The sequence below is a fragment of the Pygocentrus nattereri genome, chromosome 18 (genome assembly GCF_015220715.1).
Source record: "Pygocentrus nattereri isolate fPygNat1 chromosome 18, fPygNat1.pri, whole genome shotgun sequence".
NCBI classification, from domain to species: domain Eukaryota; kingdom Metazoa; phylum Chordata; class Actinopteri; order Characiformes; family Serrasalmidae; genus Pygocentrus; species Pygocentrus nattereri.
The window spans coordinates 16,599,512-16,621,391 of record NC_051228.1 but is presented as its reverse complement, the minus strand read 5'-3'; the positions used below and the strand labels follow the sequence as shown (position 1 = coordinate 16,621,391).

Genomic DNA, 21,880 nt, shown 5'->3' with positions numbered 1-21,880 from the left:
GATCCAGTGATATTCGCGAGAAGAATGTTCACAGGACAAACCGAATCGGGTTCTGAACATTTTTCTAACACGGTGCGGTAGAGGTGATTTTTAGAAAACCCCTTTCATTCTAGTCATAGAGAAATCGAGCTGAAGACCCGGAGTTCCTAATATGGGCATAAGCATAACTTAGATCCCGACTACAGCGGTCTATACAGTGTATGGAGCCACCCCGTTCTCTGAGCCTCCGCTCGCTAGGTGGCGCTGATGCGGCGCTGCGCTGTGCGAAGAGTAAGCGGTTGCTAGTGCAGAGTGGTAGGGGGCCGCATACCAATATGCGTACTCGTCTTCTTACAGCTCTTAGTAAGCGAGTAGAACTCTGGCCGCCGTTCACGAACCAATATGCGAATTTGTGTCCTGGAACATCAGATGTGCCACCAGCTAAGGGTTGTAGAACACAAGCTCTCCAGAACGCGAATGCACTGAGCACAACACCAGAGCGCATTGTAGGGCAGAAGGGCGCATATTGGGACACAGCCTTAGTCAGCCAGGCAGACAGCGTGTGGACGCGGCTACAATGTCACTGGAGCGATGTCAGAGTGAATGGAGCGAAATAGACCGAGAATATCAGCAGCTGCAGGTTTGCTGGCGAGAATAGATCGCCTTGAATCAGATTTTTCATTTGACACGAATAAGCGAACTAATAAACTCCTGTAAAGCTGACTTAAATCCCCCCTCATCCTGGCTAAATGAGGTTAGCCTGCCTGCTAGTACGCTTACCAGCTTTAAACAGATATTCATCAGCGCTTAAACTGCCTGTTTACTAATTTGTGTGTTTGGTTGTTTGGTATGAAGACCTCAGTTCGTAACGAAGAGTTTGCATATATATTAACAAAGCACGAGGCTAAAGTTGGCTTCCTATTCGCCAACGTCGTTTTCGAACTCTCCCGTTCCACCTTAAATGGTGCAGCAATTACATTCTGGGACCTCGGGCAACTGCTGTACCTGCTGCACCATTTAAGGTAGAGTGAGAGATTTCGAAAAAGACTCTTGACTTCAGCTTTATCTCCAGCGGTAGTTTGACGTTCTGTGTTGCGCAATGTGGTGAAGTCTATTTCAGATTCTGGCTTTTGTCTTCTTTTACACTTTTTTATATCCCGTTATTGTTTATAGACACACTAGATTTCATTTAAGAGTGCTTCCAGGCTGTTTAGGTTACAGTCTGATAAGAAATGGTAAAAGAGCTCAGTAACACTGAGATTAATAACTGATCACATTGATTCGTCAGTCTACTCAGGCTTTAGCAGAGCTCAGTTACACTGAGATTAATAACTGATCTCATTGATTCATCAGTCTACTCAGGCTTTAGCAGAGCTCAGTTACACTGAGATTAATAACTGATCACATTGATTCATCAGTCTACTCAGGCTTTAGCAGAGCTCAGTAACGCTGTGATTAATAACTGATCACATTGATTCATCAGTATACTCAGGATTTAGCAGAGCTCACTAACACTGAGATTAATAACTGATCACATTGATTTATCAGTCTACTCAGGATTTAGCAGAGCTCAGTAACGCTGAGATTAATAACTGATCTCATTGATTCGTCAGTCTACTCAGGCTTTAACAGAGTTCAGTAAGACTGAGATTAATAACTTATCTCATTGATTCATCAGTCTACTCAGGCTTTAACAGAGGTCAGTAACGCTGAGATTAATAACTGATCTCATTGATTCATCAGTCTACTCAGGCTTTAACAGAGGTCAGTAATGCTGTGATTAATAACTGATCTCATTGATTCGTCAGTCTACTCAGGCTTTAGCAGAGCTCAGTAAGACTGAGATTAATAACTGATCTCATTGATTCATCAGTCTACTCAGGCTTTAACAGAGTTCAGTAACACTGAGATTAATAACTGATCTCATTGATTCGTCAGTCTACTCAGGCTTTAACAGAGGTCAGTAACGCTGTGATTAATAACTGATCTCATTGATTCATCAGTCTACTCAGGCTTTAACAGAGGTCAGTAATGCTGTGATTAATAACTGATCTCATTGATTCATCAGTCTACTCAGGCTTTAACAGAGGTCAGTAACACTGAGATTAATAACTGATCTCATTGATTCATCAGTCTACTCAGGCTTTAGCAGAGCTCACTAACACTGAGATTAATAACTGATCTCATTGATTTATCAGTCTAGTCAGGCTTTAGCAGAGCTCATTAACACTGAGATTAATATCTGATAACATACCTATATCATTCAGGCTTTTAAAATAATTAATAAGCAGTAGATTAGTAGATTAGACATAGTGGTAGATTATGTATATTTTTATTGAGTGGTCGAGTATCTAATGAAGAAATACTGGGAATGGTGAACGGGCCCTGAAGTAACATAATCAAAGTACAGCGATGTGACATCTGTGACACCACAACCAGGGTACAGGAGCCTATCCCAGCAGTCTTCGGGCGGAAGGCAGGATACACCCTGGACAGGTCGCCAGTCCATCGCAGGGCAGACAGACAGACACACCAAAGTACCAAAAAGGATACTTCTACAGTGACAGCTTGACATCGTAACAATAGAATAACCCTATTAATGTTATATAGAGCCTTTTTCAAAAAGATCTATATAGAACCATCTACAGCACATTCTCCATTAATCTGAAGAACCATCTTACCATGCAAAGAAACATTAAAGCATGCAAAGAGTTATTTGAGTGTTTGAGTTCTATATAGAACCAATTTTTACTAAAGAAACCTTAAAGAAACATAATTTTTAAGAGTGCTCCAATGACCTAAGAACTCGCAAGTTTGCAGGATCATGAGCGGATTGGTTGACATCAGACTTGAAGTCAGCGTTGTCAGATTCCTAACCAGGCACAAATTAATGGCACTATGATTGTCTAATCTGACATAGTAATAGAAAGACATGAATATTGTGTAGCCTCATCCCAGCATAAAGCACTTTGAGCTGCCACCAATATAAAAAGTGCTCTGTAAACAGTTGTTGTTGTTATTATTATTATTATTATTATTATTATTATTATTAAAAGGTGCCTTTACACAATGTAAGTTGGCTTGGACACAGATGCTTAATTTCTGTTTTCTGAATACATATTCCCGATACCTGTAATCCATGTCATCCCAATCCTGGCGCTAAATGTGCTCCCTTCTTTTCTAGGAGACTCACAAAGTGTACCGACAGAAGCTGGACGAGCTCACTAACCTCCAGGCTCTGTGCAGCACCGCCATCTGCAAACAGAGGAAAGGGCTGAAGGAGCTCCGACACACGCTCCATAAGTATGTCCTGCAGAGGTCAGTGGGATGGGTCACTTTAAACGGGAAGGTCACTGTGACTGATGGTGTCTCTCTTGTTAGCAGGTGTGCAAAAACATGTGACGAAACAGACTCTGCAGTTATAAATGACCTGCAGGCACAGATTAAAGAGAAGCAGAATGTTTTCTTTGATATGGAAGCCTATTTGCCAAAGAAGAATGGGTGAGTTCAGGTTTTTTTACCATTCAGTTTTCACTTTACTTTTCCACTTTTTTATTTTCAGACTCCCAAAGGTACTACAGTTTTACAGTGTTTTGATCACAGCTGGCCTTAACATTCATTTTGTGTGATCTGATCATAATTGGACAGACTATTGGACAAAATAGGCAGCAAAAAATGTAAATTATAAAAGAGCAGTTTACAGTGGTGGACTATGCTTATTTGGTCTGGGTCTTGAATGGATATCGAAGTGCACAAATTAAAAATCACTAATATAAAGATGCTTGCACACAATTGAAACCTGCATTTCCAAACTGTTATTGATGGAAAGGTTGACAGATGAGGTCAGGCAGGAGGCTCCATGGACCATGATGTTTGCAGATGACATTGTAATTTGTGGTGAGAGTAGAGAGCAGGTGGAAGAGAATCTGGAGAGGTGGAGGTTTGCACTGGAGAGGAGAGGAATGAAGGTCAGTAGAGACAAGACGTAATACATGTGTGTGAATTAGAGGGAGGCAGGTGGAAAGGTGAAGATGCAAGGAGTAGAGGTTGTAAAGGTGGATGACTTCAAATATCTTGGGTCAACCATCCAGAGCAATGGACAGTGTAGAATCAGATCAGAGGGACAGTGAAGGTGGAGCAGTTTGGAGATAAAGCCAGAGAGGCCAGGTTGAGATGGTTTGGACATGTGTTGAGGAGGAATAGTGGATATATTGGTCAAAGAATGTTGTAGATGGAGCTGCCGGGCAGAAGGAGAAGAGGTAGACCTCAGAGAAGGTTTATGGATGTAGTGATGGTGGACATGGAGATGGTTGGTGTAAAAGTAGAGGAGGCAAGATGGAGGCAGATGATCCGCTGTGGCAACCCCTAAAGGGAGCAGCCGAAAGAAGAAGAAAAAGATTTAAATTGGCAGTTCGCAAGTTCTGTGTTATTAGGTTCAATTTCACCTCTTAAAATTTAAAACAACATGATGCTAATGTAGGCTATAATTAAAAAAAATGCAGCTCTTGTCATTTGAAAATTGCAATCATATAAAAATGATTCATCTTTCAGCCCTAATGCAGACATTGATTTGTTAGCAAATCATTAATAATTCAAAAGTCAGTGGGAATTTAATACAATAACACATCTAGTAATCCTGTCGTAATGCCAGCAATAAAAATTGTGTGAAGCACCTCTGCATCTTTTTGAACACGCTTGGAGGAAAGCGCCAACCACCAGTTGTGTTACGTCAGACGCCTTGAGCTGACTAGCATAATCACAATTTTTAAGTAAAAATTATCATGGTAATTATTTTTAGATATCCTAAAATACCCCTACCATAGAGACAATGGTGGAGAGATTTCTGAGTGGCTCATTTTTAACTTCAGCTTGGAGTTCCGTTTTCAACACGAACACAAAAAGTGGAATTGACAACAGACGTAGAGGAAAATGTAAACAATCACTAACACAATATCGGCATGAACAGGGTCAGATTAATGCCTAGTTCACACTACACGAGTTTAGGCTGGTTTTTCAGTCGCCGACTGTTTTTTGTAGATCGCCGACAGAAACCTGTGGTCGGAGGCAAATCAGCGATCACTTGGCGCTCGCTCAGTCGTGTAGTGTGAACGAGTCGGTCCGTCGCCGACTAATCGCAGATGCCTGGCAAATATCTAGCATGTTTAATATCTAACCCAGTCGGTGACTGTGAGTCAACAGCAGCGTCTAGCTACAGCCAATGGGAACGGGTAGAGAGAGAACCGCGTCACAGTTGAAGATCTCTCTGCGCGACAGTCGAGGAGTACACAAACAGAATAACGGTTACAAGAGGTTCTCGCTCTACTTGGACACAAGAAATGTGTCAAATGAGGAACAGTTGATAGAGCTTTGGCAAGAGCACCAGTGCCTTTTTGACGTGTCCAGTGACCTGTACCACAACAGAGTCGAGAAAGAGAAGAGGTGGACAGAAATAGCACAAACTCTCCAACAGCCTAGTTCTCACGAGAGTTTAGTTTTCGTGTGTTCTCGTGTTTTTGGACAGCAGGCAGATGAGTCGGCGATTCCCCAGGGTCGTTTAATTCGTGAGGCCGTGTCGCCGATCAGTCATGTAGTGTGAAAGCCACAACAACTGAAAGACTCGCGATTACAGCACAACCAGTCATGTAGTATAAACGGCACAAAAACCTGACGACTGAAAAAGTCGTGTAGTGTGAACCAGGCATAAGTGTATGACTTTTTATCCTTGTTTCTCAGACATATTGGGTCTTCAGGGAAGACCTGGAAGGCTCTGACTGTTCACCACTAACAAATTATTTTCTCTCTAACGTCATTCATTCTCTTATTGAAGAACCCTGAGCTGTCTGTCCTTCTCGAGAGGATAGACGGTCAGATCACTGAGATGGATGTTAATGTCAGGCTATAGATTCACACAAACATTATAAGGTCTTCTGTATGATGTATGTTATTCCTGCAGTACCGTTTGAGTGTCTCAGTTGTAGCCCTGAACAGCTGTTTGTTTTTTGCTTTGTGTTCACTTTCTGCAGGTTGTACTTAAATCTGGTCCTTGGAAATGTGAATGTTACGCTACTTAGTAATCAAGCAAAGTAAGTCCACCAGAATCACCTGAAGTCTTCAGAATTTAATAGATAATTTAATCTAACTTCTCTCCATGTTCACTCACAGGTTTGCATATAAAGACGAGTATGAAAAGTTCAAACTTTATATGACAATAATCCTGATGCTTGGTGCCATAACCTGCCTGTTTCTGCTCAACTACCGGTGAGCTGAACTCTCTTTATCACTCACAATTAAAGAGGCTGTTTGTGTTACTGTGCCTTTAATGTTGATATATGTAAATGAGCTCTGCTTTGGTTGACTTAATCAAAAAGCATCCAAAGCAGAAACACTTTTTATAAATTCTTTGTGAATGGGCATGGCTAAACTGCTGTAGTATGGGCAAGGTACATATAGTAGTGCCATAATAGCAAAAATCTAAATAACATCTCATTGATTCATTTATATCTTGCAGTGTTACTGATGAAATCTTCAATTTTTTACTGGTGTGGTACTACTGCACACTGACTATACGGGAGAGCATACTGATGAGTAACGGCTCCAGGTGAGATCGGACTGTTAGATCATTTTCATTTATTTTTTTCACTCCTTCTGTAAAAAAAAAAAAAATCTCATCTGTAATACCACTGTGTTTACCATTTCTGGAATAAGGTCAACTGCATCATATTGCAAGATGTGCAAATTTGCCAGATTTTATTGTTTATACTCTTCACAAATAGTGTTTCTATAAGTTAAATCTTTAATTGGTACTAGTAGATCATCGGTGTTGTATGTCTTGTTTACCTCAGGATTAAAGGCTGGTGGGTTTCACATCATTATGTGTCAACGTTCCTGTCAGGTGTCATGCTCACATGGTGAGATTCAGACCAGCTGACTTCATGTTATGCATTATAGAGCACTTTAAACAAAACAATAGAAGTCATAACGCGCATCTGTCAGAATGATTGTGTGGATCATGTGAACATTATAGAGCACTTTTTAAACAAAATAATACCAGCCATATTGACCCCTACACTTCCTGTAGTGTATTACAGTCTGTCAGAATGATGGATCATATGAACGTAGTGTTTTTTGTGAACCTTTTTCAGTAATTGATCTTATTAGCTAATAAATGTTCCAGTACTAATACTGAATGGTTAACTACATTCTAACTGCTCTTGTTTTCCTCTCTTAGGCCTGAAGGGCCGATATATCAGCTGTTTAGGAGTCAGTTTCTGGCCTTTTCCATCTACCAGAGTAAGTTGACCCGTGGTGGCCTTTCTGCTCAGAGGTTGATCTCCAACACTGTGAGCTATGTGTTATATGTTTGACATGTTTTTGTTTGTTGTAGGTTTTGTGCAGTTTTTGCAGTATTATTATCAGAGTGGCTGTCTGTACCGGCTCCGTGCTCTGGGGGAGAGGAACCAGCTGGACTTGACTGTGGGTAAGCTTATCTGCGACCAGAGCACACAGTTTCACTGCATATTTCGGCTCGACTCAACTCGATTTTGGTACCAGCTACTTTGTTTTCACAATGCAGATATAGTGCCCCCTCTGTGTGGCTGGTCATCATAGCAACGTCACATGAAACTGCTGAGACAAATTTTGCTCAGATGAGGTTGATGGCAGTGAGACTAAAGACTGCTGAAAAAAACAGGAGCGCTTGGGAAAACTAAATTACACTATGGCAAATGGCTGTAAATAAACTTTGCTTGCTTGCTTGCTAAATATGAACAAGAACAGAGTTAAATCTCTCCATGTTCCGTTTTGATTGAGCCCCTAATCATGGTAAAGTTTCTGCGCATTAATGTAGTGGATGGAAACGTTACTTAATTTGCCTATTTTCCTGACAAAATTTCACAAATGCACATATTATTCGTGAAATGTTTAAATGAAAATGGCTACAGAAGTGTAATCACACTTCCTCAGATTTGAGTTTTCATCATCTAAAGTTGTATTAGAAGAGCTTCAGTGAGTGAACTGAACCTGTGCTGTGGTAGGGTCATGATTTGCGAAGCTAAGCTGCTGTCTATATTATCATAATAAGCCATCCAAAAGGAGCTGACCATTTACAAAACTCATTATGAGTGCAGGAGATCTTTAAAAGATGAACACACCCAATTTCCCAATATGTGTAAACACTGCTAAAGAATGTTGTAACGCATGATGTAGATCTAGGAAAAAAAGGAATGGTGTTCCCTGAGCCTTGAATGTAGCCCAGCGGAGTGTGTGTAAATCTGAAATCTGACCATGTACCATTCCTGCGTGTATCAGTCAGGACATTGTGTTCTGTGTGGGATGCCCATCCCTAAAAACTCATGAAGGCAGAGCTGCTCACACTTCATTCATCTGAACATTCATCTGAAAATCCATATTCATGTTGAAACACATCACACACATTTCAGACCTGCACATAGTAAAGTAAGAGAAGGAAAGCTTTTGGTTGTGCTTCAAAAACAAATATAACAGGTTTCTGCAGGAGCCTAAGGCAATAATGTAAATCAAGATTAACTGAAGAAATGTTGCCTTTACAAAGGAAAAACTTAATTTCTTTTATTATAGGAAGGCAGAGCAGAGCAGACTTCTTGTGATTTCAACTTTTCATGAAGAAATTTAAAGACTCCTTTCATTTAATTTCCAGCCAAAACCACCATTAAGCACAGAATTACAAGATTAGATAGAAGGTAATCCACTTGTTTAATGAAGGAGAAAGTTACTTAGAAAATGTAAATCCTAACAACCACCTGGAATACCAGTTGGACACCAAAACTGTCCCCATCAGATAAACAGCGCTTAAAGCTTTCATCTTTGAGAGAGAGAAGAAACCCAAGCGTCAGATCTGAGAACATCCACAGGTGTCTCTGTCCATGCTTTCACTGTGAGGAGACAACTCGGTGCTATGGGGCTGAAAGGATGTGCAGCTGTCAAGAAGCCTCACTGAGAAAAGGAGACGCATCAAATAAATAGCTGGACATGACTGACCACTCCAGAGTCCAGACTTCAACATCCCTGAATGTGTTTGATTACTCAGAAAATGCTGAACCACCTTCTAAGATTGAACTTTTGAGGTGTGTCTGCAGATTTCTTTGGTAAACTGAAAGTGAGTCTCATGAAAAAAATGGAAGTTGTATTAAAAAGGGATTGTTGAGAGAAGCTGAAGTGTCAGCTTGCTCGTTGTCTAGATTTTTTGCACTTCGCTTTAAAGACTTTGTCTCAGCTTGTTTGCATTGTGCAGGTAACATTTCTTCAGTTAAAGGTGCAGTGTGTAAGATATTAGCGGATCTATTGGCAGAAATAGAATACAGTATACAATAGTGTGTGTATGTATATAAAGTTTTCATTAGTGTATAATCGGCTGTAACTATGAGTTGTTGTGTTATCTTAGAATGAACCCTTCATATATATATATATATATATATATATATATATATACACACACACACACACAGGAAGTGGCTTCTTTTCAACAGATGCCAACATGCATGTTTCTACAGCAGCCCGTAACAGACAAACCCTTTACTTTAGACCCTGACTTTAGAGTGCGCCTTTTGAGCTTGAGTTTGGTGGCGCTGCAGCACTGGCTGGAAAACGTGGAAACAAAACGAATCCTTGTCAGTGTTCCTTACCGTAGCACTTATTCATTGGCAGCTCTGTACATAAAACCGCAGGTGGCACTTTTTGACAGCTTAAATCTCCTTGTCAAAGATATTACAAGCATTAAAACTTTGAGGCTGAAGTCGGGTTCTTATTTAGCCAGCTTCTTGTTCAAATTTTCCTATTCCACCTTTAATGGTGCAGCGGTTATTATAACACCTAAGTCAGAATGCAACTGCAGGACCATTTAGGGTGGAATGGGAAAATTTATACAAGAAGCTGGGGAGAATCACAGTTTTACCGTCATTGAAAGAATAGTGAGAATATTCTGCAAGTCTAAATCAGCTCATTGGGGGGAAGTAGTGAAATGAAAGTGAGTCTGAACTGAATTAAAATGAAAAACTTTTTAACACTATGTGTTTGGTGTACTGATGCTCTGTAGGATAAATTAGTAGAAGCTGATGCTGAAAAATGATTGTGTTCAGAGATGTTTGAGTACCCTCATTTTGACAAGTGTAGGATCAAATTTATTTAACATAAGAAGAAGCAAGGGAGGGTGAAGCCTCACCGTTAAAGAAGTAAAAATTCAGAGGAGTGAAACAAAATCACGGTAGTGGCCACCGTAGGCTTTTGGAGAGGGGCTTCAGTTGATTGCAGTCTGCATCTTCACCGCTAGAGGTTACACGCTGCTCCTTTAAGGGTAACAAAGTAAAACCATAAATGTAAGATTAAAACAAATTAAAATAAATGTATAGATGAACTGAATTACTGAATAAGAACTTTAATAAGAAATTTAAAATGTGACGATCACTTTTTGATAAATGAATAAAAAGATAAATTGCCTGAAAAGTCTGAATAAATATGCCAAATATACCGTATGTATATGTGTTACAGTGGTGTTCAGTGCAGAATCTGTATGCATGTTTCTTTATGCTGTATTTGTGTTGTTTTTTTGCAGAGGGTTTCCAGTCGTGGATGTGGAGAGGTTTAACCTTCCTGCTTCCATTTCTCTTCTTTGGACATGTGAGCACTATAATAACTGTAAATTAACTGAAAGCCCCTCTCTAGACATTTTCATGATTTTTATTCTTATCAATATCTGCAGTTTCCACTCTGAACTTTCAGAGACCGAACGCTGCTGGTCCTTTCTGTTCAGACATTTTTATTACTTTTTTTGGCAGTTTTCTTCAGTTTCATTAGAGCTGATGTGACTAAATTTGGTGTCAGGTCTGCTGAAGCCCCTGTGAGAGTTATCAGGGTGTAAACATCAACTCCGCAGATTCCTCTCCCTCACACACACTGTGTGATTTTTTTTTTTTTTTTGTTTTGGCAGAACTACACACAGTTTATTTAAGCTGTTCTAAATTTAAGGCAAGCAAGCAAAGTTCATTTATATAGCGCTTTTTACAACAGGTGTTGTCACAAAGCAGCTTTAGAGAAAAAATCAGTATTACAGAAAGAAAGAAAAGAAAAATCCAAGCCCCCATGATCAAGCCAGTGGCAACAGTGGCAAGGAAAAACTCCCTAAAAGAGGAAGAAACCTTGAGAGGAACCAAGACTCAGAAGGGGAACCCATCTTCCCCTCGTCGACACTGGTTAGCGAACATTGTTACTATGAAGTATAATAGAACAAAGTGTGGGGGGGGGGAGCATTGGCTAATTTGATTAGTTTATGATTATGCAGCAGCAGCAACAGCGGTGGTCAAGCCGATGGCTAGTGAGCAGTGGCATCCGATCAGGGCAGAAGGGCCAACAGCATCAGACACACAGGATGGGCAGCTGTTCAACTCGGCAAAGAAAAGAAGAATACAGAGTCAGTTCTGTAAAGAGTAAATGATCACAGATTACAGCATCACAGAGCAGCAGAGACTCCAGCAGGTCTAGATCTGACAGGGAATACTAATTACCAAAGGCTTGACTATACAAGTAAGTTTTTAGCCTAGACTTAAAGACTGAGGCTGTGTCTGAGTCCTGAACATTAACAGGAAGGATATTCCAGAGCTGGGGGGCTTTGTATGAGAAAGTTCTCCCTCCTGATGTAAATGTATTAATTCTAGGTACCAGTAGTAAGACAGCACCTTGTTATCTAAGTAGGCATGATGGTTCATAGTAGGAGAGAAGTTCACTCAGGTACTGAGGGGCGAGTCTGTTTGGAGGTTTATAGGTCAATAATAGAATTTTATAGTCAATACATAATTTATCTGGTAACCAGTGCAGAGTTGATAAAACTGGGCTAATATGGTCAAATTTTCTGGTTCTTGTGAGGACTTCATCTGCAGCATTCTGAACTAGCTGAAGCTTGTTTAGGCTTTTGCTGGGACAGCCGGAGAGCAGGGCATTACAGTAATCTAGCCTTGAAGTAATAAAAGCATGAACTAGTTTTTCTGCATCCTGTAGAGATCATGCATTTCTTAATTTAGTAGTATTGCGGAGATGCAGGAAGGCTGTTCTAGCGATATTAGTTATATGTGCATCAAAGGACAGATCAGGGTCTATCACGCCACCAAGATTTTTACCAGATGAGCTTGATGCAACTGAGAAATTGTTAAGTTTAAGAGGCAAGTTATGACAGTTTGTTTTTAGCTGCTTTTGGTCCAAGAAGCAGGACCTGTTTTATCCGAGTTAAGTAAGAGAAGGTTACTTGACATCCAGTCTTTTATGTCTTTTACACAGTTCTCACTCTTGCCAAGTTTGAGCTATTCCTCCTATCCCTACAAGGTTTTCCATTCTATCTAGTAAGATAGCGTGGTCTGTTGTATCAAATGCTGCTCTAAGATCCAGAAGAACTAGCAGAGACACATTTCCTTTGTCAGAGAATAATAAAAGATCATTTACAATTTCTTCTAGTGCAGTTTCTGTACTGTGATGTGGCCTAAAACCAGACTGAAATTTTTCAAATAGATGATTCCTATGCAAATAAGAGGTTAATTGTTTTGCTACTGCTTTTTTCAAGATCTTAGATATAAAGGGGAGATTCGAGATAGGTCTATAATTTGATAAATTGCAGGGATCGAGGTTAGCTTTCTTAATCAGTGGTCTAATTACTGCTAGTTTAAAGGTTTTTGGGATATATCCAAGACTAAGAGAGGAGTTTATTATTGACAGAATAGGCTTGGTTTCTGGTAAAATTTCCGTGAGTAAACCTGTAGGAATCGGATCTATAAGGGTTTATTACAGCACAGTTTGTAACCCAGGAGGATCAACTGTAAGCGATTAACTTCATTTATAAGAGTGTGATGGCTAACATTAGCGGTCCACCTTAAATTCAGGAATATAATGAAAGATTAGCGTAGTGTTACATTAGCGAACCTCCAACATCACACCTCAGTGTATATCGCGCAATTGTTCTTTACAGACATGATGCAGAATAATATGATAATCTGACCGTGTGACTTATAACAGGATCTCAGAGTGACCTTTAGGACTGATCCAGTTAGCTGGTGTAACTTTAGTGCTAAGCATCAGTGTTGTCTGTGATCCACTGTCGTACAATGAAAGAGAGTCCTCGTAACGTAATTAGATCTAAAATGGCCATCAGAGCAGCTTGTTCTCTGTTTAGTACTTTTTACCTCTGTTCAGAGAGCGACCGAGAGGTAAGAAGGGATCTGTTTTTCTTTGGGGGCTCACACATGCAGTGCTGAATTATTGCCACTGGAGCTAGGTTGTTTACATTTCCTGGGAGATGCTGTTGTCAATTTTACAATCTGACATGCCCACTCAGCTGCTCAGATGTTTTTAAGCGTTAATCTACTATTAAACTTTAATAATTTATACATGTTTCTTCAATGTAACACTGGTAAGTGCTTTTTCAGTGGTATATTTTTAGTATCAAAACAAAAATATAAACATTTGAAGCTATGTTGACAGGAGCTTTAATAGAAATCAGCGGGCAGATGATTTGATTTAATGTGTTTATTTTGTTAGATTTGTTAAAAACTGGTTCAAAGATTAGGTTTTAATGACTGTAGTGTATTTGGGTGTTCTAGTGTAGTGGTGATTATATCAGTTCAGATCCTGTATGACTATATATATGAATAGATGCTGTGTTGTGTACAGTTCTGGCAGCTGTATAACTCAGTGACGCTGTTCCGACTGGCTGCGCGCGACGACTGCAAGGAGTGGCAGGTAAAACAGACACACACACTTCAGCACAACTACACTGCATTTTGTACTTAAAAATAACTATATGTAAAAAAAACAAAAAAACAATAGATTTTATATAAAATATAAAACAGCCTGGCAGCATAAACCTCCTGATTTATTCATTTCAGTTTTTGTTGATGGAGTTCCTCTACACAGAACACACTAAATGTGTCACTTTTCTACACAAATTCTTTTTACTTACTATTTAACAAATAGGAAAAAACTAAATGTAAATTATGCTTTTGCACAGGCTGTGTTTGGTTTTACCTTTTCCCTCAATATGTTCAGTTCAGTAAATAAACAGTAATTGTGCATTAAAATGTGCAGAGGTATGTTTTCTGTAGAGGAGAGATTAAATGTGTAATATATGAAGATTATTTAAATTTACACTATTTCCCAAAAGTATTCACTCACCATCCAAATCATTGAATTCAGGTGTTCCCAGCATCTAGGCATGCAGACTGAATGAAAGAATGGGTCACCCTCTGGAGTTCAGTGAATTCCATCATGGTACCGTAATAGGACGCCAGTCCTGAAATTTCCTCGCTACTAAATATTCCACAGTCAACTGTCAGTGGTCTTATAACAAAGTGGAAGTGATTGGGAATGGCAGGAATTCAGAGTCAATCACTACAGACCCCCAAACTTCATGCCTTCAGGCCTTCAGATTAGCTCAAGAACAGCGTAGAGAACTTCATGGAATGGGTTTCCATGGCCGAGCAGCTGCATCCAAATGCAGTGCAAAGCATCGAATGCAGTGGTGTAAAGTGCCACCACTGGACTCTAGAGCAGTGGAGACGTGTTCTCTGGAATGACGAATCACGCTTCTCTGTCTGGCAATCCGATGGATGAGTCTGGGTTTGCCGGTTGCCAGGTGAACAGTACTTGTCTGACTGCATTGTTCCAAGTGTACAGTTTGGTGGAGGGAGGATTATGGTGTGGGGTTGTTTTTGAGGAGTTGGGCTTGTCCCCTTAATTCCAGTAAAAGGAACTCTTAATGCTTCAGCAGACAAGAGATTTTGGACAATTTCATGCTCCCAACTTTGTGGGAACAGTTTGGGGATGGCCCCTTACTGTTCCAGCAAGACTGCGCACCAGTGCACAAAGCAAGATGTGTGAGTTTGCTGTGGAAGAACTTGACTGGCCTACACAGAGTCCTGTGAGCCAGGCCTTCTCGTCCAGTATCAGCGTCTGACCTCACAAATGTGCTTCTGGAAGAATGGTCAAAAATTCCCATCAACCCACTCCTAAACCTTGTGGAAAGCCTTCCCAGAAGAGTTGAAGCTGTTATAGCTGCAAAGGGTGGGCCAACATCATATTAAACCCGATGGATTAAGAATGGCATCTCAATAAAGTTCATATGCGTGTGAAGGCTGGTTATATAGTGTATGTAACTTAATATAATAATGTAATGAACATAATATAACTAATACTATAACTGACAAATACATGCTGATTCAGTCTCAAGTTTCAAGCTGAAAAATCCACATTCTAAAGTAAACGATTTACTGTAACGGTGCAAAACCCTCCAAGACACTCATGAAACAGTGCATATAAACAGCATTTTTATACTGAATTATCTTTAATTTTGTTATATTGTCTCATTTCTTTTATTCTACATCTTTTTTTGTCCATAATTTTATGTATTGTATTTTCTTAAAATGCCTGTTTGATTCCCTATGTGAACTATTAATAATAATAACTGTCCTGCAGGTGTTCATGCTGGCGCTGACGTTTCTGGTGCTGTTCCTGGGGAACTTCCTGACCACGCTGAAGGTGGTTCATCAGAAGGTGCAGAAGAACCAGACAAACGAGGAGGAGGAGCATAAAAGCGAGTGATTCTCCAGCTAAGACCACTGTGAGGCACTGTGGAGCTCAGCGGAGTCACACCTGTAAACACTACAGAGACTGCAGCCCCGAGGGTCTGAGAGCAGCTCACGGACCCTCTCACCTTTCCCTCTTTATTTTTCGGCTCTGTTGTCTTTGCTGTTACGAGGTTTTAACAGTAATTTTGGGGCTAGAACACTGCACACCTCAGCGTTTTAGACACTGTAGCTTAAATACGCAAACAAACTCAGGTTTGTTTTGGGTCAGTGCATGAATGTTTACATAGAATCACAGGTACACTTTATTTAGCATTTTTCTGGGAGGCCCTCAGTGAGAGGTCTAATGGATGTGTGTGTGTGTGTGTGAGAGAGTGTATGTGTGTGCATATGCACGTGAGATTCTGCTGCTGATGCTGTATAGTGATGATGATGATGATGATGATGATGAATAAAAGCTCAGTGATACTGACCATCCCCAGATGCCACTGTGTGTTCACGTTATTGCCTGATTAACAGTCAGTATGATTAGTTAATGAAGCTTTTTTGGAATTTATCCCCAAATTTCATCCCAATTTAGTCATATCCAGTTCCAAACACAAAGCTCCATCCCAATCACACAGTGCCACCAGTGTTAGGAAGGTCAAGGCTCGCACTCTTTTCCTTGGGGTCATGTGAAGCATCACCATTTGGAGGAGAACACTACCTGCAGTCAGCTGACAGACCTGCGTTGGCAACGGTGTTACAGGGAGAGAGAGAGAGGACCACTCTCCACCCAGAGACCAAGAAAACAACTACGATCTCCTGGACTCACACTTATGGAGGGCTATGGCATTACCAAGGACAAAACTTGCAATCAGTAACTCATTAAAACCTTTACTGATTGGTTAGATATTGTCACACAGGTTAACCGCTATAAGGAATGTTTAAATTGCTGTTCAAACAAAACCTCACATCTTCATTTTTTTATTTCAGAATTTGGCAGAATTTTGCAAACGTCAGCTACACTTAATTTAACTTGCACTTAATTTCATGATGAAGGGACTAAAAGAAACACTCCAAAGTTACATCAAAAACATCTTCTATTCAAAGTTAAGAACACTGGCTCTCATTCAGAAAACGTTCTAAAGAAGAAATTTCTTCGTAAACCCATTTTTGCAGTTTTAACGAAGATCCTGACATTCAATAATGTTTTCTTTATTCACACTAAGAACATGTCATGAATCTGACAGACTTTTTCTTAGGACCTTTCTCAAGAACACATTTAAGTTGCAGATGAACAGTTACAAAATCTTTTTATATTGAAATTATTCTTAATGTTACAAAGTGTTTAATATATTCATGTGTACAGTTAGTTTTAAAGCAAGTGAGGAATCAAGCTGAGTAAGGTGTGCTAGTTTTACCTAAAGAGGTTTAACATGCTAGGTTTCATGCTGGAGAGCAGAATTTGAAGCAACATGTGTTCATTTAGTGATGGATTAAACTAAGAATGTGCAGGTCACTACCACCTCATGTGCTTTTTGTCATTCATGTTGCTGTTGAGCCGTTTATTAAATATGCTTAGCTTTGCTTCTGTTAAAATCTCTGGGGAACCTCAATTTCACTCTGGTGGGAACTTTATATATATTTAAATTCAGTCCTGTGACTGAATTATGATGTGTAATAAATGAAAAGGGAGAAATTTGGAGAAATCAGCCAATGTAAGCTGTATCCTCTAAATCTTGGGTAAAGCCAAAGTCAGATGAAAGTCATTCACTCAGCGGCAATTTTAACAGTGCCGCTGGGCAGTTATCACCAGCCATACTAGACCAGACCTTCTGAATGTTTATAGACAGATTTCAAGTCACTAATAAACTGTCAAAGACCTCTTAACTAGTTTGTAGCATTTGTCTCAATAATGCACAAAAAACATGATTTTTGGGGGGTGTTCTTGCTGCTGCACAGATCTGTATAATGAGTGGGGCTTCAGAGAACATAGAGAGGAAAATTACTACTCTGTAATGTCTTCTGGGTTTTTCAAACGCTAGAGGGTGCTTCCAAAATGGATGAATTAAGATGGAGCATTTGAGCAAAATTGTTTATAAATGTTTCAACATTTGTAATGTAAAATACATTAATTTCCTGCACACTTAATAGCATAAAACATTTTAACACAGCTGTTATATTTTTAAAAGCTTTTAAACTTGAGTTCTGGAAGTTTAGAATGACGTCTTATGCGTGTTCATTACATCTGCGAGCGCGAACAGCCAGTGAGCTGCTCTGCTTGCCAAATACATCAGCACTTACTAGCAGTAATGCTAGCATCCTGCTACCCAAAACCCATTTGCTGTAGAAAAAAAAGAAGTTTTCTTTGCTTTTTTAGTGAAATATGTCATTCTACTTTCTAAAATTAAAGGAAAGTGATCAGAAGCTATTTTAACTTTTTTTTTTAGCCATTTAGCTCCATTTACTGTCATACATTGATGGCTCATAGGCGTTTTACAGTCATGTTTTTGATATAATGACTGACCTCAACCTACTTTGGGATGAATTAGAGCGGAGACTGCGAGCCAGGCCTTCTCAAACATCAGTGTCTGACCTCACAAATGTGCTTTTGGAAGAATGGTCAAAAATTTCCATAAACATATTCCTAACCCTTGTGGAAAGCCTTCCCAGAAAAGTTGAAGCTGTTATAGCTGCGAAGGGTGGGCTGGCATCATATTAAACCCTATGGATTTAGAATGGAATGTCACTCAAGTTCATACATGTGTGAAGGCAGACAAGCGAATACTTTTGGCAATATGGTGTACATAAGGCACTGTTTTAAACTCCTATAGCTTGAGTAAAAGTTCTTAAAAATAAAAGCTCTTAAAAATAACAGCAGTGTTCACGTTTTTTACATTAATTGTTCAGGAAATTACTGTATTCTTTTACATTAAAATGTTTAAGCATTTATAAACTATGATTTTGTTCAAATGCTCCATATCAACCTATTCATTTTGGACTCACTCCGTAGCGCCCTCTAGTGTTTGAGAAAACCGGAAGACATTGCAGAGTGGTAATTCTCATCTCTACACGTTCTCTGATTTTCCTCTCTACAAGTTCTCTGCCATCTCCTTTATAACGTCTCTGTTGCAGTTTCCATAAGCATTTCACTAACCAATCAGAAGGCTGATGTGGTTAGCCCCACCCACTCAACTTTCAACTGACTCAACTGACAGACACAGCAAACCTTCTTGCCACAGCTCGCATTGATGTGCCATCCTGGGTGAGCTGCACTACCTGAGCCACTTGTGTGGGTTGTAGAGTCCATCTCATGCTACCACGAGTGTGAAAGCACCACCAACATTCAAAAGTGACCAAAACATCAGCCAGAAAGCAGAAAGGTACTGAGAAGTGGTCTGTAGTCCCCACCTGCAGCACCACTCCTTTATTGAGTGTGTCTTTCTAATTGCCAGTAATTTCCACCTGTTGTCTATTCCATTTGCACAGCAGCATGTGAAATTGATTGTCAGTCAGTGTTGCTTCCTAAGTGGACAGTTTGATTTCACAGAAGTTTGATTTACTTGGAGTTATATTGTGTTGTTTAAGTGTTCCCTTTATTTTTGAGCATTGTATTTTTAAGAGCTTTTAAAGTCGAGTTATAGGAGTTTAAAACAACACCACATGTATGTCCATGATGTCAGTGAACGCGAATAGCCCATGAGCTGCTTTGCTCACCAATAAATCATTGCGCTCTAGCAGTAATGCCAGCCTTCTGCTGCCCAAAAGCAGTTTGCTGTAGAAAAAAACGGATGCATATAGGTAGGATTTATTTGTTTTTTAGTGAAATACATCCTTCTACTTTCTAAAATTAAAAAAAAGTTCTGGGTAAGTGATTATAAACTGTTTTAACTTTTCGTTTTTAGCTGTTGAGCTCCATTTACTCCCATTCATTGAGGACTCACTTGCGGGTGCCCTCTTCTGTTTAGCTGTCCTGTTTTTGATATAATGGGGAAAACAGAAAGTGGCCAGGCTCCTTATAAACCAGCTCTGTCTGTATATCTAGAGCAGCTTGACTCGCGCTGTGTTGAGTTCTGATTCAATGCTGTAGTGGGCTGGCAATCACTACTCATTAAAATATAAAGCCATGGCCACAGTTCTCAGGTGTTTTGTTACACTACTGGATAAAATCCATGTATTGCCATTTTTTAAGGTGTTCTGGTTTCCTGATAGGCTGATATTACACAGATGACACTAAACAGGTGACCAGTGACTGACTGTAGACACATTTGCTGGTTTCTTAACAGACCACTGTAGTTGAGTTGTCATTTTGTAGTCTGTGCCATGTGGTTATATCCATATTAGGAACTCCAGGTTTAAGCTTAGTTTTTCTGCGGGCCAAATGAATAGGATTTTTGAAAAAATTACGTCTATCACACCCTGTGTTAAATACAAATGTTCAGAACCTCTTGAATATCACTGGATCCTCCATTATAAGGTCATTACAGAGTTGAAATATGAATTTTGCTGTTTGTCTGAGCGCCAAATCAGCCCAGCTTAGCTTTGTGTAGCTTAGTTATGTCAAATTGATGCGCAGTAGCTTTAGCTCTCATGTAGCAATATTAGTATTATAGCTCTTTACGACTTCGTATTTTAGAGGATCCAGTGGTATTCGTGAGAAGAATATTCACAGAACAAAACATCACGTTCTGAACAGTTTTCTTTATCACAGGGGGCGATAGAGGCAATTGTTTGAAAACCTATTCATTCTGGCCATAGAGAAATGGGTTTAGACCCGGAGTTCCTAATATGGGCATAACAAGGACTATAGAATGACGCATGGCTACAGTGGTCTATAGGATCCAAAGGTGTCCTACCAAAACTCTCTGATAGTAACTATTAAGCCAATTCCTACTATGGTTCCAATGCTCTTTTTTTCAGCTGGGTACATTTCTGTTTCTTTCTCACTCAGACTTTGCTGGACTCTTGGCTGTCTTGGCTGAATGAATGGAGAGGAAATCTGTGCCAAACTGAAATGTATCACTGTGGAACAGTATATGTCATGCATGTATTTCATTTCATGTTTTTCTTTGGCAGCAACTGCATTCCAGTTTGGCATGAATTTCTTTCCAAACAGTCGAACTAAAGAGAAAACCTGTGGAGGGTTTGTAGTGTTTATGGCTAAAGCTCAAATAGCTCCCTCTTCCCTACATAGTGCACTTCATAGGGAATAGTCACACTGTGGCTTCTGCACCCCAACAGTGTAGTAAATGTTAGACACAGCAAGCAGCTTTGGCTGAGTAGAAGTGGCTTCATATTACATATATAATGCACTGTTTGGGAGTTTCATGACCTACATAGTGCAATACATAGGGCGTAGGGAGCTATGTGAGATTTAGTCCTAGAACTGTGCTCATAAACTTTTCTGTAAATGAAAGTGTCATTGCTTCGGTGTAGATGGTTCAGAGTTTAGTTCTTTTCTGCTTTAGTAGTTGAGGCAATATGTAACTCAGCATATTTAGTATGAAAATATTAAATTAAAACAGTTTATTGTGCTCTGTGGTGTGGAGCTGTGAGCTGCTGCTGCTGGTTTGGTGGCTGTTTCCTTTACACAGGTAACAAGTAAACAGGTGGAAAGATCAGTGGGTTTTGTGACCACAGAGCATCCGCAGTGTTCCTGCACACTTTCACAGTGTAGTAATATGCTATGGTTATTTAACTGTAACAATTGTAGACATTTTTACTTGTTTATAGTGATTTTAATGCAGTTATTTCACTGTACTGGCAGATTTTGCTTGTTGTAAGAAATGTTCTTCAATCTGCCAATAGAGTAAGATAATCTGACTTATTAAAATGACTTACGATCTTAAAATGTCTAGAAATAAGTTACATAATCTTATTATAAGCTTACAGCAATCTCAACAGGAGGAGTACTAGATATATAGAAAACTTTTTTGCAGTGTAGAACTAGCGCACACACACACACACACACACAAAGAATGCGAGCTGGTGTAAAGCACTGATGTCCAATCTTATTCACAAAGGGCTGATGTGGCTGCAGGTTTTCACCTCAAACAAGCTGAAGCATGCCTGATTCTACTTGTTTAATCAGCTAGTCTTAGTCTTCAAACATTTCATCAGGTGATCTCCCACTTTGTTGGAGTGAAAACTAGCAGCCACGCTGTCCCTCTGCGGATAATACTAGACACCCATGGTCTAAAGTATCACTTCGCTGCTTTTGGCTCAGACTGAATCAGACTGAAACACTGGGAGACTTAAAGAAGCAGAAGAACCAGAGAGCTGATCTCGCTTCTGTTTAAGGTACCTCTGTTTGTTGACACATCAGG

General features: G+C 39.7%; 1 protein-coding gene across 4 annotated transcripts; it reads left to right on the top strand.

Moving 5' to 3' along the window:
• Positions 1 to 333: 333 nt before the first annotated feature.
• On the top strand, positions 334 to 16,055 carry tmem120b (transmembrane protein 120B). 4 transcript variants are annotated; one of them, XM_037546931.1, is made up of 12 exons: positions 334 to 619; positions 3,164 to 3,282; positions 3,361 to 3,480; positions 6,003 to 6,062; positions 6,142 to 6,237; positions 6,488 to 6,577; positions 6,822 to 6,887; positions 7,208 to 7,269; positions 7,364 to 7,456; positions 10,565 to 10,629; positions 13,645 to 13,731; positions 15,463 to 16,055. In XM_037546931.1, exons 1-12 carry the CDS (start codon positions 557 to 559, stop codon positions 15,586 to 15,588), a joined length of 1,047 nt encoding a protein of 348 aa, XP_037402828.1. In that variant the 5' UTR covers positions 334 to 556; the 3' UTR covers positions 15,589 to 16,055. The 4 variants fall into 4 exon arrangements, with proteins under 4 accessions (XP_037402828.1, XP_037402829.1, XP_017549116.1 ...); XM_037546932.1 differs by having other exon boundaries at positions 336 to 619; positions 3,364 to 3,480; XM_017693627.2 differs by having other exon boundaries at positions 336 to 619; positions 13,663 to 13,731.
• The last annotated feature ends 5,825 nt before the right edge of the window (positions 16,056 to 21,880 follow it).

What these genes read in the sequence shown, in the direction of transcription:
- tmem120b (XM_037546931.1), top strand. Translation starts at nt 557, where the DNA reads ATGTCACTGGAGCGATGTCAGAGTGAATGGAGCGAAATAGACCGAGAA. An exon ending in CTCCGACACACGCTCCATAA is followed by an intron (nt 3,283 to 3,360) that starts GTATGTCCTGCA and finishes CTCTCTTGTTAG; the next exon opens with CAGGTGTGCAAAAACATGTG. An exon ending in TCAGGTGTCATGCTCACATG is followed by an intron (nt 6,888 to 7,207) that starts GTGAGATTCAGA and finishes TTCCTCTCTTAG; the next exon opens with GCCTGAAGGGCCGATATATC.